Here is a 15,396-nt window from a genome sequence, read left to right as displayed (position 1 = left end):
CATCTCCGGGACAGGGCCAGGGGCCAGGGTCTGGGATACAGGGATAGGGACTGGAGTCATAAGGAAACTGGGGACCCAGCGGAGCTAGAGGTTACAGAGGGGAGGATAGAAGATACAGAGGAGGAAATGTGCGGGCACTGGAAGGACGCAGGCGCTAGCAGAACTGGACTGTGAGGGAGTAAGAACGTCCGGATGCTGCGAGAGGACCTTATGGGAACCGGGGTGGGAGCCCAGGGGACCAAGTAGGCAGAGGCCACGGCCAAGGTAGCCATCAAGTAAACAAGCCTGGAGGTAACCCGAGTCCCTCTGGGTTGGATGCCCCTCCGCGCCGCCTGCCTTCTCCGGGGGCACCTAGACCCCTTGGGCAGAGGCCGGGTGCCTCCCGAGGCCAGCCAAGGGAATGCAACTAAACGGGGCAGCTCGTCCCCTCCTCTCTCGCCCTGGGACGCGGCCAGGACTGATTCCGGAGCCCGGATTGGCTCTGGGAGGCTGCGGAGGGCTGGGTCTCGGTAGCCAGGGCTGGGGGCGTCGCCCTTAATGACACTCATCGCCCCCAGGCCCTGCCAATCCCTGGCCTCATCGGGCGGAGCCCCCGCCTCTCAAGCCGGTGAGCGTCACGCGTGACGTTACCCGTGATGGATGTGAAGGCGGGGCGGGGTCGGGGGGAAGCGCGGAGAGGAAGGCGAGTTTGAGAGCTGCAGAACAGCGGAGCCCAGGAGCCTAGGAAAGCGTGAGTGGTCGCTGTGCCGGGCGGGGTTCGGGGGTCAGGGGAGTAGAGGGTTGAGGGCTGGGAGTCAGAAAGGGAAGCTGCCCCTGTCCTGTAGGATTCAGTATCTTCGGCTCATGGGGCACAGGGAAGGTTGGTTAGGGAGGGAGTGTTAGGGTGGGGCTCTGTGTGGTCACACTTTCAAGTGTCTGCAGCCGATGGATGTAGGCTGTGTGTGTGTGTGTGTGTGTGAGTGTGTGTGTGTAAGTAAGTAACGGTCTTGGTGTGCAGGGTGTGTCCACCCTGTCTGCAGGTCTGTGTAGGGCGAGTATGCTGGTGTCTCTGTGTGTGGATATGTGAATGTGAGTGTGTGAGAGGGGAGGGTGTGTCTGCCTGTGAGGAAGTGTGGTTGGAGAGGATTAGTCATTTTGTAGGATTTTGCCCAACGTGGCCAGATGGCTGCTTCAGGCTTTCCTCTCTATGCCGAGTGAAGGGGTCACTTACTGAATCCTGCTCCTTTAGAGGCAGGTGGCTCAGGAGGAGGTGAGTGGGTGTCCACGCCAGCCCTGCCCACCTGGGGAACAAGGAGAACTTTGGGCAGTTCAGTGTGGTGGAGGAAGATGGGTCTGGAGAGGGAGACTGTGGATGCCTGCGAGCACACTGGCTGGCTGGCAGCAGTCCCCTGTTTGATACCCGGAATAGGTGAGCCCTGGAGCTGTTGAGCCCTTGCTCTCCTCCATTTAGGGCCTGGAGTGTGGTACCGCTTATGCCATTTTTCCAAACAGCCTCGGGTGTTTGTATGTAGGTCTCAAAGCAACTGGGGCCTAAAGCCGACAGGAATGTGGATGTGTGATGCATATAATCTGCATTTTTGTGCATGCAGAGCACAAGAGTAGCTGCATGGGATTAGTTGCTGCTCACGTCAACCACACACGTGTAAATCCTCACTCATGAAAATCTGCAGCAGGCCAGAGCACAAGGACATCTGCTTCCCTGGCGTGTTCTCTCCTGTCCCCTCCTCCAGTGGCTGTAGGTCCCTGATGCTGGAACATTGCCTAGAGAACAGCTCCTCCCCCGCTTGCTTACCTATCTGGAGTTACCTTGAGCTCTAGAAGGATTGGCAATAGGCCCAGGGACCAGGGCAGCACCATCAAAGTCTCCCCCATGTGGAGCCCTTGGACCCCCTCCTTGGAGTCCTCTGACTTTGGTTCCTGCTCTGCAGAAAATGGGTGAGTTGCCTTTAGATATCAATATCCAGGAACCTCGCTGGGACCAAAGCACTTTCCTGGGCAGAGCCCGGCACTTCTTCACCGTGACGGACCCCCGAAATCTGCTGTTGTCTGGGGCACAGCTGGAAGCTTCCCGGAATATCGTGCAGAACTACAGGTGACCCCTGACCCCATCTGACCCAGGGGCTCATTCCCTGCTACTCATACAGTACTTTTTGTACCTATCTCCTCTCACTTGAGCGTGACCCTGTTCTACTCCACCTCCTCACTCCTTGACTCTATCTGTCAGAATCACTGACAACTAAGACACAGAACTTCAGCCCAAAGGATTTCAGGGTGTTTGGGTAGAGGAGGTGGTGTTGATATTTATGGGTAGTGGGCTGTTCTATGCTTCACAAACCCTCTACAGGACCTGTTCCTCTGCTGGGCCACTCTCTGCAAGGATGAGTCCCAATAAATTAGGAGGGCAGCCTCCTTGCTTCCAAGAGGAAAAACCCTCAGAGCACCCCAGCCATTTTTGACCCATTGGAAACCACCATGACCCATGACCTAGCATTAGACAGAAACAGAAGGGCACCCCTCTTTTGTGTAGCCAGAAGGGAAATAGAAATAGGAGCCCTCTTTCTGGAAGATTTGATTCTTCCCCAGAGACAAGGAGCTCATTTGTTCTGAAATTGGGAGCCAGAGTGTCTGGCCCTTTGCCCAGATCACCCCTGAGCTGGGTGGGCAGGGCTTGGGAGGGTGGATCTGCCCCCTAGAATTGCCTGTCAGCTCCTTGCCAACTTCTGCAGGGCTGGAGTGATAATGCCAGGGCTCACCGAGGACCAGCTGTGGAGGGCCAAGTACGTGTACGACTCTGCCTTCCATCCAGACACAGGAGAAAAGGTGGTCCTGATTGGCCGCATGTCAGCGCAGGTGCCCATGAACATGACCATCACCGGCTGCATGCTCATCTTCTACAGGCAGGTCCTATCTTGTATGTCTCCTCCCTGGTACTCTGTTCAGGCTAGAGGGTAACCTGATGTTTAGGCAGGTCCTCTCTGGGCCAGTTTGGGCAGAAAATAGTGGGTGGCTGAGAGCTTGTATTAGAATCTCTTCCATTCCTCAAAACTCAGGTGTGTTTGTGTAAGGAGGGTCATGCACAGGTCATCAGAGCAGGTTCTGGGGTCATCACCGGGGCTCTTCTTGAGGATTTGGGGATAACCTTTGGGGTTTTATTGTCGGTGTCCAAGGATGTGGGACACTGTGGAAATAAGTGCCTTTGTTCCCTCAGGAAGACCCCAACCGTGGTGTTCTGGCAGTGGCTGAATCAGTCCTTCAACGCCGTCGTGAACTACTCCAACCGCAGCGGTGACGCTCCCATCACTGTAGGGTGAGAGCTCACCCCAGGGGCTCTTCTCCCGGCCCTCCATTTCTCTCTTGTCCTCCCAGGCCTGTGCAGTGCGTGGCTCAATGCCCTCCTCTCAGCCAGTCCCCTACTCACTTTCCTGGCCTGACTGATGGTTCGAGGTCTTGTGTATGCTTTGGGGGACCCAGCCCTCTTCACGTGGAGGGATTGGGGCTTCCAGACAGGTCTACACTGGAGCAGGGGAGACGTTTCTCTGCAGTGAGGCCAGCCTCCCACATCTCAGTTACTGAGGATTTGGCGTGTCCCTGAAGCAAAGAGCCACATGCTGGGTTGTTCATTTCCACCTCATTTCCTGGCTCTTCCACCCACAGGCAGCTGGGAACGGCGTACGTGAGTGCCACCACCGGGGCTGTGGCCACGGCCCTGGGACTCAAATCCCTGACCAAGGTAAGTGCTCCCCCATTCGCTCTTTACTTACCTCCTTCTTCCCTTTCCCCTCCTCCACCCAACCTACAGGCTACCTGTGACTCTCCTCAGAGTTCCCTGCCACCCCATGGCCCTTAGGGCCACTCAGGGACACCTTTCCTCCCCCAGCATCTTCCCCCGCTGGTTGGCAGATTTGTGCCCTTTGCAGCTGTTGCAGCTGCCAACTGCATCAACATCCCCCTGATGAGGCAAAGGTGAGTGGCCCCTGCTTCTGGCGCGTGCATGCAGAGTGCTTGTAGGCATACCAGCTGGCCATGCAAACTGCCGGGCCTAGTCTCCATCTGGTGCTGGGGGGATGCTGGGGTGGGAGAACCAGCCTTTGAATCTAGGCTGTCTGAGGGGACCCCAGGGACCAGCTGCCTGTGATCTGATCCCCACCCCTTTCCCTTCTCAGGGAGCTGCAGGTGGGCATCCCAGTGACCAATGAACAGGGTCAGAGGCTTGGCTATTCTGTGGCTGCAGCCAAGCAAGGAATCTTCCAGGTGGTGATATCAAGAATCTGCATGGCGATTCCTGCCATGGGTGAGGCAGGAGTGGCTCCTTGGGGCATGGGAGGCCCTAAGAGAAGGGATGCCATTATCCAGGGGGTGTGAGGACTCTGGGAGCTATAAGATTCTGGGGAGAGTGGAAGGAGCTGCTAAGGGGGAATCACCCCTTCCTGAGGGTCCTGCCTTTCACTCCATTCACTCCCTCCCTCCCTCCCTGCCCTGCTCTTCCCTCAGCTATTCCCCCGGTGATCATGGACACCCTGGAGAAGAAAGACTTCCTGAAGGTAAGTCACTTTCACCTTTCCCATGCTGGAAGTAGTGGTGCCTGGGGGCAGAAGTGACCAGTCCCCAACCTCCTCTGCAGCCTGACCTAAGTCTAAGACTTGCCTGCACCCCTAAGCCTTGCCTGTCTGCACCCCTGTGCTCCCCCTCCCTCTTCATTAATTCATTCAGCAAGACTAAATTGAACTGGAGTAAAGGAGCACTGAGGGTGCAGGAGAAGGGCAGGAAAGGAAGGAAAGGGTTTCTGTCCTGAAGGAAGCTGGTGTCACTCCAGAGACACACCTAGGGAGGGACCATCACGGTCACACCTGGTATCATGCTCATGCTGTCAGCTGTGAAAAGCGCTGAGACACACGCATACATACATACACACACACAGGCTCACACACTTGTGAACAGGACAGAACATCCCGTAGTTTACAATGTAAGCTCTGACTCATTTGATGAATCCTTTATTGGCAAATATTTATTGAGTGCCAGCTACACACACACACACACACACACACACACACACACATACACACACAGAGCACAGATTGGTGGTGGCTGGAGCAAATCAAGAAGGGTGTGCAGAGCAGGAGGTGTGTTTGGAAATGGACAGATTCATGCAGTGGGATGGGAGGGAGGGAGTAGAGGATTAGAGAAGGCTTCCTGGAGAAACGCTCCTGGAGGAAGTGAAGGAAGTGATTCTGAGAGGTAAGGGTTAGGATGGTATGCTAGAGAGGGTGTTGGCAAGCATGCCTGGCTGGAGTGGGAGGCTGCCAATTGCTGTTATGGGATTGAGGGAAAGAAAAGGGCCATATATCAGAGGCTTAAAGGTAGAACTGATGGGATAGAACCGCTGTGGTATGGGTAACGGGTGAGGGGGCAGGGGATACACACTTATATTCTCTCTCTCCCCATAGCGCCGCCCCTGGCTCGGGGCCCCACTGCAGATGGGCCTGGTGGGCTTCTGGTAAGCATGCAGGAAGACAGCTAGAGTGTGTGCGAGTGTCCTTTCTGTGGTGAATGTGGGTGGGTATTATTGCTTTTAAGATATTTATATATGTCATTCATTCATACAGGCAGCTGGTAGGGGTCCTGGACACCTGTAAAGCATACATGTGTGTGTTAAGGGGTGAGGTCTGTTCTTGAAGGTCAAGAGTCTAGTCGAAGGGGTCCCACATCCACCATGGAAATTAGACTTTTGGTGCCATCTCAGAGTTTGATGCACATTTAATTCCTGGTTCTGTCACTGGCTGTGGCGCTCTGGATCACTGCTCTGGAGGCTCCTTCCTCAGCCAGAACGTACTGTCATCTGTCATTGTTGGCTTTAATCAGTTTCCACCCGTAGGGGCTGTCTCCAGAGATGGGGTGGGGGGCTGGGAGGGAACACTCTTGGATCAGCGCTTCACAAACCTCTCTAACACTCTTCTCCCGCAGCCTGGTATTTGCCACTCCCCTGTGCTGTGCCCTGTTCCCCCAGAGAAGGTAAGTGCTGTCCCTGGGCTTGGCTGGGGCTTTGGACAGATCCATAGGGTCGCAAAGAGTTGGACACGACTGAAGGACTAACACTTTCACTTCCACTTTTTCACACCTGTGGTAGCAGCTGACCTTAGGTCCCATCAGTGTGTTCCGGGAAGGGGCCTGGTGGGCATTCAGCTTCTCCTGGGGGTGAGGGAATGACTGTGATCTGGGTGGGCCTCTGGCAGTTGGAGGAGAAGATTCTGCAGCCTGGGAGGATGAGGGATGGTGGTCCCTGAGCGTGAGGGGTGGGCTCAGGAGACACTCAGCCAGCCTGCTCTTCTGTTATAGCTCCATACACGTGAACAGGCTGGAGCCGGAGCTGAGAGCTCAGATTCAGGAGCAAAACCCCAGCATCGAAGCGGTTTACTACAACAAGGGGCTCTGAGGCAGGTCAGCCCCTGGCCGCCTTCCTCGCCTCCTTGGGCTGCTGCTTAGCGGAGCCTTGCCGTCTTTGCTGCTTTCTATCTGCCTGGTGCTGGGCAGAGGGCTTGGTGGGGGAGCAGCCATTGAGACCAGCGATACATTCGGCTGAGAGGTACCCCCACAAGCCTTTTCCTCTCCTCTGATTTCAAAAGGCAGGGTCACATAATCCCTTTCTCCTATGCTAGTACGTCTGTGCATGTACATAAGTGATAACATGTGTGTGTACAGGCTGTCCTGGGATGTCCTCATGTCTGGCTTCCCTTCTTGGCTATCTGCCAGCCAGGGTACAGGGCTTTCTTGCCTAAACAGTTTCACCAGCCAGGTCGTTTCTGATGGGACCTTGCCCCTTCTGGACATAGGAGCCCCAGGATCTCACGACAGAGATTGAAGGACATTTAGCAGGCTAAACTGGGCTGAATCCTTCAGATTTCTGCTTTCTGGCTCCCAAAGCTGACTCGAGATCTGAGCTGGCAGAGGAGGACATGTGGGGATAAGGGAGGCAGGGGGCTTGTCCCATCCCCCACATCCTGGAATGGGTCATTTCCTCTCCTCTTCTCTACAGAACAAAGGAGTCTCAGCATCCTGTACTGCTCTTGCCGGCTTCCCATAGTGCTCTTTAACTCCGTGCCTCCCACTACAATAAGGCCATCTTAGGGCACAATCCCAGGAGTTCTTGGTCCACTCTGATATCATAACCTCAAAGCTAAACTTGCAATCCCAGCACCCTCCCACAACCAAAAAGCCGTGAAGGCATAGCAAGCATTCCTTTTTAAGAGCCCCCGCAGCACCCTCTGACAGAGGGAGGCAGCTGTGGGAATGGTGCTTACACTCCACAGGTGTCTGACTGGCTGTAAGACACCTCAGGGCGACGAAGCCTGAGTGTATAATCTTAAGACAGGGGATTTTGTGTTCCGCTGATCTTATTAGACATTTTGCAGCATCCTGATCCTAGTTCCTTCTCTTTCTTGAGGGTTGGTTCTGCTCCCACCCCCACCCCCACCTCCAAGAGGCAGACGGGCCCAGGTGTCAATGGCTGGTCCAAAGGGGAGGTGGGCTTGGGGATGGAATATGTGCTGATGAATTCACAGAGTGAAGAGTTGGACCTTGCCTCCAACTCCTGTGACCTCTGGCTGAAGTGGGGTGAAAGCCCCAGTGAGATCCTCTAAGAACACCTTCCTGCTTCCCGCAACCAACCCCACCAGTAATAAAAGCTATGGTGCCACTGTTACTCGGTAAACTGAACACCTGTCTGTTTCTTCTTTGTCACTCAATTCCACGTCCTGAGTGCCAGGGAAGAGCCTCCTTTCTGCAGTTTTCTGTAGGGAGCCTTCTCTCCCTACAAAGTTCAAATCTTAAGTCTTTTCCTTTCCCATTTGTAGGGAGCCTCAGACCCCAGCAGAGGGCGCTCTGAGATTAGAAAAATCAATCTTCCATCAGCACCCAGAGTACTAAAAGTAGGAAGGATGCAGGTAGATGATGGCTCCACCTCCTATTCCCTTGAAGGAGAGGGGAGCTGGAGTGGGGGACGGGGGTGGGAAGGGGCTAATCACACACCTACAAATCAACTCAGGCTTCTTGGTTGTCTTCAGTCATTTGGCATGGGATGTGGTAGTGACCTCTAAGAGAGGAAGGCTAGAGGGATAAGGACCTAGCTCTATCAGAGAAGTTGTTAGAGTGCCACACACCTCTACACACTCCTTTTTTCCCCCAACCTAAAGTTCTCACAGTAGGTTGTCAAGAGAAATCTTTAGGAATCTTTAGGACTGAATGGTCCCACAACAGCCTCAGGTGACCTGTTACCGGGCCTGAGCTCACCCATTCCTTGTGGAAAGTAGTTTACCTGATGGACAGTAGGGGGTGATGCTAGCTACTGCTCATTGAGTCCTTCCAGTCATGCCAGGCAGGCTTAATGAAACTAAGTGCTGTAAGTCCATTGTGTCTTTTGAGCTCCACAACCACCCTTGTGTGGCCAGACATATTATGTCCATTCATAGCAAGAAAAATGCAGGAAACCCATGGTTCAATCCCTGGGTTGGGAAGATCCTCTGGAGAAGGGAATGGATACCCACTCCAGTATTCTTGTCTGGAGAATTCCATGGAGAGAGGAGCCTGGCAGGTGACAGTTCATGGGTCACAAAGAATTGGACACGACTAAGCGACTGTCACTTTCACTATAGCAAGAAAACAGACTTATTTAAGACATTAAGAAAATTGCTTACAGCTATACAACTGTCTGGTGGTGGAATCAGGATTCAAGCCAAGTTGAGTGACTCTGAAGCCTGGCTATCCTTTTTCCTCACCCACCAGTTAAACTTGACGTCATTCTTCTAGTCCTTTTGACATTCCAGGGCATCTCCTCCCTGGCCCAGTTTGTTTACAGGGCAGTAAAAATTGACAGACCTTTTACCAAAGCCACTGAAGAGTTTCCAAGCTTGAGGGTTTTATAACAAGGAGTATAAGCAAAGATTCCTATTCTTGATTAACTATGGGATGACAGCTAGATAATCAGTTTCAATTGCATCCTACCAGGGAACAGTGTCTCCCACCAAGCCCAGCTGGCACCCTGGGTCAAATCTTGAAACCTCTTTCTTCAGTTATAGCTTTGGCCATTGGCAATCCCCTTGAAAAGAGGCCTTACACTTTACTGGAAAATCTAGGCAAAAGAAATCCACTTAGGAAGTGAGGTGCAGGAATCTTTGTAAAACAAAATCATTAAGAACATTTAGTAACAATTATTGTACTCTGCAGATAATACTAAACCACGTTAGAGAGAAGACTGGCCAAGGCACCAGTGGGCCAGTTAGTAGGAAGGCTTCTCTGCCACCAAAATTCCTAGTTTCACACCAGCTTCTGAAAAGAAAAAAAGTTTGGTTTAGGTTAACTTCACAGGTTCTTTAGGGGAAAATCCTAGTGAGGTATGCTTTCCAAACTGCTTCCACAGGCTTGGAATTTTCTCTGGAAGCTAGCATTTGGGCAGAGATAGCACTTTACTTACTGGAAAGTAATCTGCCCCATTCTTGGGTCTCCTGTCTTCCAGTGCTCAGACTCCAGGAACCTTATCTGGGAACTTGTTTCAGTATCCTTGGCCTTCCTCCCCAGCTTTCTTCCTCTCCTGGTCCATGTTCTAAGGGGTAAAAATGGCTTGGATCTGGAGGCCTGGCTTACCCTGGCTATAAGGAGGGAGCCAGGGGCTGTTTTCCTTGGCCATTGGGGCTAACGAGTTTGACATCATTTATTATTTTTTTAATGTATGTATTTCCAATGGAGGCCAACATATTTTCTTCTTCTTTAATTCTTTCTTTAAATTAGAGGATTATTACTTCATAGTATTGTTATGGTTTTTGCTACCCATCAATGTGAATCAGCATTAGGTATGCATACGTCCCTTCCTTCTTGAACTCCCCTCCCACCTCCCTCCCTATCCCAACCCCTTGAGGTTGTCACAAAACCCTGGCTTTGGGTTCCCTGCATCATATATTGAACTCCTGCTGGCTATTTTACATATGGTAATATATATATGTTGGAAATAGTGGCTGACTTTATTTTTTGGGGCTCCAAAGTCACTGCAGATGGTGACTGCAGCCATGAAAGATGCTTACTCCTTGGAAGAAAAGTTATGACAACCTAGACAGCATATTAAAAAGCAGAGACTTTACTTTGCCAACAAAGGTCCGTCTAGTCAAGGCTATGGTTTTTCCAGTAGTCATATATGGATGTGAGAGTTGGACTATAAAGAAAGCTGAGTGCCAAAGAATTGATGCTTATGAACTGTGGTGTTGGAGAAGATTCTTGAGAGTCCCTTGGACTGCAAGGAGATCCAACCAGTCCATCCTAAAAGAAGTCAGTCCTGAATATTCATTGGAAGGACTGATGTTGAAGCTGAAACTCAAATACTTTGGCCACCTGATCCGAAGAGCTGACTCATTTGAAAAGACCCTGATGCTAGGAAAGATTGAAGGCAAGGCGGGAGGAGAAGAGGACGACAGAGGATGAGATGGCTGGATGGCATCACTGACTCAATGGGCATGAGTTTGAGTAAATTCCGGGAGCTGGTGATAGGGAGGCCTGGCGTGCTGCAGTCCATGGGGTCACAAAGAGTCGGACACGACAGAGCGACTGAACTGAACTGAATATATATGTTTCAGTGTTATTCTCCCAAATCACCTCACCAATGTCTGTGTAGGACAGGCGGTTCGGGTTAGCTTTAACTCCTGCCCTATGGACTTATGCCAATCAGACTATCCTAGTCCCGCCCTGGCTGGTGCCCTACTTGTTAAAACCAAGTCCTATTTCCTCCCAGTCAAGCTTGTCAGTCTCAAGCCAACCCGCCCCTGAGGCCGCTTGGTCGTAAGCGAGCCACGCCCCTCGCGAGGAACATAACCAGTCAGAAGCAGAGTCCCGCCCCTGCTGTGGCTCCCGTCAGTCCAAGTTTGGTTGGCTCCGCCTCCTCCCCATTTCCCCGGCAACGGCTTTAGCTCTGCAGGTTGAGGATACAGTTCTCTATGCCTACCTGAGCTTGGAACCTGTGTCACGGGTCACAGATCCGCTTCGTTGATCTTCTGGGTCCTGGGCCGTTAAATCCGCCAAATCCCCTCCCTAGTTCCCAGTTTCGAAACCCACAAGCGCCCCAGCGTCCGCCTTTTGACTTCCCGCCCAGAAACATGCGAGGTTTTCGAGGAATCAAGCGAGGCCCTTCCTGGGTTCCAAGGCCTGTTTGTTTGTCCTACCCCCCACCCCCCACCACCCCCACCCCCCCGCAGCGGCCTGTGAGGCTGTTGACTCTGCATCTTGCGCCTTCCGTGGTCTCTCCGTCTCTCTACCCGTGCATGCCACAGTTCAGTAAACTCTGCTAAGTGTGGCTCTGTGCCCAGCGCTGAGTAGAAAGGGACTGTTGGGTGAAGAGTCCCATCCCACCTGCTGGCACACAGCCAGTGCTCGGCAGGCGGGCCCCTCTTCGTCAGTCTCCCTGCATGTTGCACTGATCTCGGGTCCTGAAGCCGAAAAATCTTTTGCTAGAATTTGTGGAGGAACCTCGAATCAGTTGTATCATTTTCCCAAAGAGAGCCTCTGAAGCTGCCCCCTTCACTCTTCTTTTATAAATATTTTTCCCTCACTGGCAGCCACAGCCCAGGCTGCCAGAAGGACCATAGCAGCCTCAACAGCCTCCTCAGGCTTTCTCCTTCCAGTCTTTCCAGCAACATTTTGCAACTGAATAACAAGGACCAGGAGAATGGGGGAGGAACTGTGAATAATTTAGGCTATTCACACAACTCTGTCCTAGCCACCATCCCCTCACATCCACTAGGAAAATAACTCGGTCTGTAACAGGCAACACTGCAGCTCCTTCAGGGTAAAGTGCTTGTGAAACAAGAATTTGCTATTTCAATCTATAAATTAACCACCTATGCTATTTTCTGACTGAAGCCCTCCCCTCCTCTGTCACTAGCAAATCCTCAACTTTTATTTCCCAGAAGGAGCGCTACTGGTTTGGGTTATAGTTGAAGTTATTTGTGGACAGCAGTAGAGAATGATTGTGGATAGCTTCATTCAACTGAAAGGATTCTGCCATAGCTCTCAGAACCAGAGATGGAGCTAATCAACCAGGCCTTAGAAAGGGCAAGAAACTGAGCAGTTCCAGAGGCCTCAGCGATGGCAGTACTGAGACACTCTCATAAAGGTAACAGCTTCAGTCCCTCTGTTCAAGTTTCAAAAATTGGTGCAGCTTATATCAGTTGTCTGCCCCTAGGAAGTAGCCAGAGGTCAGGGTCAAGTTGCAAGGGCATTGTGCATCATTACTTCAGGTCCCTCTCTGTGGTTGGGGCTGTTCTCAAAGAAGGGCAATTATCGTGAGCTGGGAATTAACCTGAGTGGTATTTGCTACAGTATGTTTTCCTATTGATCCTATACAAATGCTTCTCTCCAGTTTAAATGAAAAAGCTGAGGGCAGGCATCGTATCTTCACTTTTTTTTATTGTGATTAAAAAAAACACGTAAGATAAACCTTACCATCTTAATCCTGTTTAAGTGTACAGTTCAGTAGTGTTAAGTATATTCACGTCATTGTGGAGTAGATCTTCATAACTTTTTCATCTTGCACGTCTGAAGCTCTATACCCATTAAGCAACCACTCATATCTTCACTTTCCTGTGCATGCCCACTGCACCTGTAATAGTGCCTGATCCACAGTAGGTACACGATACATGTTTCCTGAATAAATGAATGTGGAATCCAAAAGTGCTCTAAACCACACTCAGATATTTGTCCAAGGTTAGTTTACTGACACAGTGGCTCTCAAAACTTAAAAGACATGACATATTCACAACAGAAACAGTGGCTCACAGCTTCAGGGATTTCCAGCTTGTCCTCCCAGGGAGGTATGTCAGAATCTTGGGGGTAATGTGACTTGATAAGTCCCCTAGGCAAAGTGAAGCTTGTTCCTAGAGATGTTCTAACATGTGATAGCCAGCAAGAGAAGGAACTCAGCCCTCCCTCTCTGCGTCTGTCTAGGAGTCTTAAATGCAGGGAGGTGGGGACAGAATATCTAACATGTAATCAGAGCCACTGTCTCCAGCTCTGTTGTCTGTCTGCTTCCTTCCACATGTCAGTGCCTTTTCCTCTTGGCAGTCTCTGTGGTGCTGACCTGCCAGTTCTTGGGGCTGGCTCTGAGCTGCCATCTTTTTTTTTTTTTTTTTTTTTTTTGAGCTGCCATCTTTTAAGGTATGCTGGGAAAGAGACAGCACCTCATTCTTGTTCGGTTTCCCACAGCAGAGTCTCTGGTGATACACTTTCATTGTCATGACCTCCTTTCCAGGGTATCACGGCACAGTAGGATCAGGGGTGGTGGTGGGTAGTGGTGAAATAAGATTAAGCAACTGCTTTTTATGGTAATCAAGGCTTCTGTGTCTGGTTTGTCCTGCTAGACTTGATCATCACTGCTAGTGATTTTCTTTCAGAGCCACATGCTGCATGCTGGCTTCTAACACCTGAACCCCCAGGCTATCAGACTCCCCTGTTTATATCTGACCCATAAGCTGTGGATAAGATTTTAGTTATTTTCCTTTGGCCAAATCAGATGACTTCTTACCAGTCCATCCTAAAGGAAATCAGTCCTGAATATTCATTGGAAGGACTGATGTTGAAGCTGAAACTCAAATACTTTGGCCACCTGATCCAAAGAGCTGACTCATTTGAAAAGACCCTGTTACTGGGAAAGATTGAAGGTAGGAGGAGAAGGGGATGACAGAGGATGAGATGGTTGGATGGCATCACTGACTCAATGGGCATGAGTTTGAGTAAACTCTGGGAGTTGGTGATGGACAGGGAGGCCTGGCATGCTACAGTCCATGGGGTCTCAAAGAGTCAGACATGTCTGAGTGACTGAACTGAACTGAACTTTTCTAAGACCATTGAGAAGGCTTGTTGCTTAAGGAAAACTTAACAGGTAGACTCTCTAAGTATGTGGTTTCCAAACTATATACTGAGGCACCTCAGAGTGCCATAGTAAACTCAGGACTTCCAGGGAAACCCCAAAATAATCAACATTTCTGAGACACTGCGCAAACTACTAGCTCGAGGTAGTTCACAGTTTCAAAATTAATTTGTGCTACCTTACTTTTAAAGATGTCTTTGCAAAACTGGGTTTTTGATGGTTGCTATCACAAAAAGCAAGAACTACACAAAAGTCACTGTGGAATAGGAAATGATGGCAGTATCCAAGCTGATTCCAAGGTTTGAAAAGTTATGCAGAGCCCAACCGGCACACACTTTCCATTCATTGGTAAGAATAATATAAAGCCATTCTATTTTTCTTCCAATTTATGTGTGTTAGGTTTTCAAACAGCTGCACAAAGAAGTTAGGATGTAAATATTAAGCTGTTTTGGAACTACGTATTTAAAGGGAATTGTTAGATATTTCTTTTGGCCTAGAGTACTGTGAAAAAGTTCCTGAAAAACTAAGGGCTCCATTAATGTAGAAAATTTGGTAACTCCTGCCCTAAATGAATGCAGGAATATCACTGGGTTGCATCTGGGTCTCAGACTTGCCCTCTCTAAGCTCCCCAGGTGCTGTGCCTTTGTGGGAAAATTTTCTCTTATTGAATTCCTTTTTAAAAATTAAATCAAATTAAATTTTTTAAAATTAATTTATTAATTGTAAAGCTCTTAAAAATTTTTTTTTCTTGTGTAGACTTTCTCTGGTCAGGGCGAGTGGTGGCTACTCTCTAGTTGCAGTGCATGGGCATCTCATTGCAGTGGCTTCTCTTGCTGCAGAGCACAGATTCTAGGCCTGCAGGCTTTAGTAACCGGTGTGAAGCTTAGCTGACCAAGACATGTAGAATCTTCCAGGGATCAAACCCATGCCCCCTGAACCAGCAAGCCGACTCCCAGCCGCTGGACCGCTAGGGAAGTCCTCTTACTAAAATCTTAATAATTCCTTCTGGGGAGTCCTAACCTTGTTTCAGTGATCCAGTAGTTCACACTGATCAGACGGTGGTAGAGTGTCCCTAGGGACTGGGGATGGTGCTGCTAAATTAGAAGCCAGAGCTTCGTTAATGGGGTCAGTTCAGATCAGAAGCAAAGGAGAGAATGCAGGCTGAAGACAGTGCTGCTCTGTACCTTCAGCTGAGCTGCATCAGGTAGCCCAGCCTCCTTGGTAAAATCCCCAGAGACCTGCCCCACACTAAGCCCCCTGGAGGCCACGCTGGATCCGTTGGAAGAATGGACTCGCTATCTCGCGGCCACTCAAATCTGCTGGCCTTTGATCCGCCTCTACCCTTGGGAAGGGAGCGGGTGGGTGCTGGTGAGGCCCAGTGCTGGTGTACTCTTCTTTCTCTTTCCCCGTCCGCGTCCTTGGGTGACTGGTGGGCGCCTTCCCGGCGCGAAGACTGCAGAACCCGCTGGTCCCTAACTCCCGGCTCATACATTAAAGAT

At 50.7% G+C, this 15,396-nt stretch overlaps 1 protein-coding gene across 2 annotated transcripts; it reads left to right on the top strand.

Annotated features, from left to right (window-relative positions):
* Positions 499-7,705, top strand: SFXN3 (sideroflexin 3). Of its 2 annotated transcripts, XM_013975178.2 has the most exons (12): positions 499-730; positions 1,929-2,092; positions 2,727-2,897; positions 3,209-3,307; positions 3,655-3,730; positions 3,878-3,963; positions 4,164-4,291; positions 4,492-4,541; positions 5,445-5,494; positions 5,962-6,009; positions 6,334-6,435; positions 7,031-7,705. In XM_013975178.2, the coding sequence occupies exons 2-11, from the start codon at positions 1,932-1,934 to the stop codon at positions 6,428-6,430; spliced, it is 966 nt and encodes a 321-aa protein (XP_013830632.1). In that variant the 5' UTR covers positions 499-730; positions 1,929-1,931; the 3' UTR covers positions 6,431-6,435; positions 7,031-7,705. The 2 variants fall into 2 exon arrangements, with proteins under 2 accessions (XP_013830632.1, XP_017896682.1); XM_018041193.1 differs by having other exon boundaries at positions 6,334-7,705.

The sequence above is a fragment of the Capra hircus genome, chromosome 26, assembly GCF_001704415.2.
Source record: "Capra hircus breed San Clemente chromosome 26, ASM170441v1, whole genome shotgun sequence".
Lineage (NCBI taxonomy): Eukaryota > Metazoa > Chordata > Mammalia > Artiodactyla > Bovidae > Capra > Capra hircus.
Note: the sequence above shows the minus strand (reverse complement) of the source record. Positions and strands in the feature narration are given on the sequence as shown.

Bases quoted from the DNA above. Each gene is read 5' to 3' on its own strand.
- SFXN3 (XM_013975178.2), top strand. From the start codon at position 1,932: ATGGGTGAGTTGCCTTTAGATATCAATATCCAGGAACCTCGCTGGGAC. The intron at 2,093-2,726 runs GTGACCCCTGAC...CAACTTCTGCAG, and splicing joins AATATCGTGCAGAACTACAG to GGCTGGAGTGATAATGCCAG. The intron at 3,731-3,877 runs GTAAGTGCTCCC...TTCCTCCCCCAG, and splicing joins GACTCAAATCCCTGACCAAG to CATCTTCCCCCGCTGGTTGG.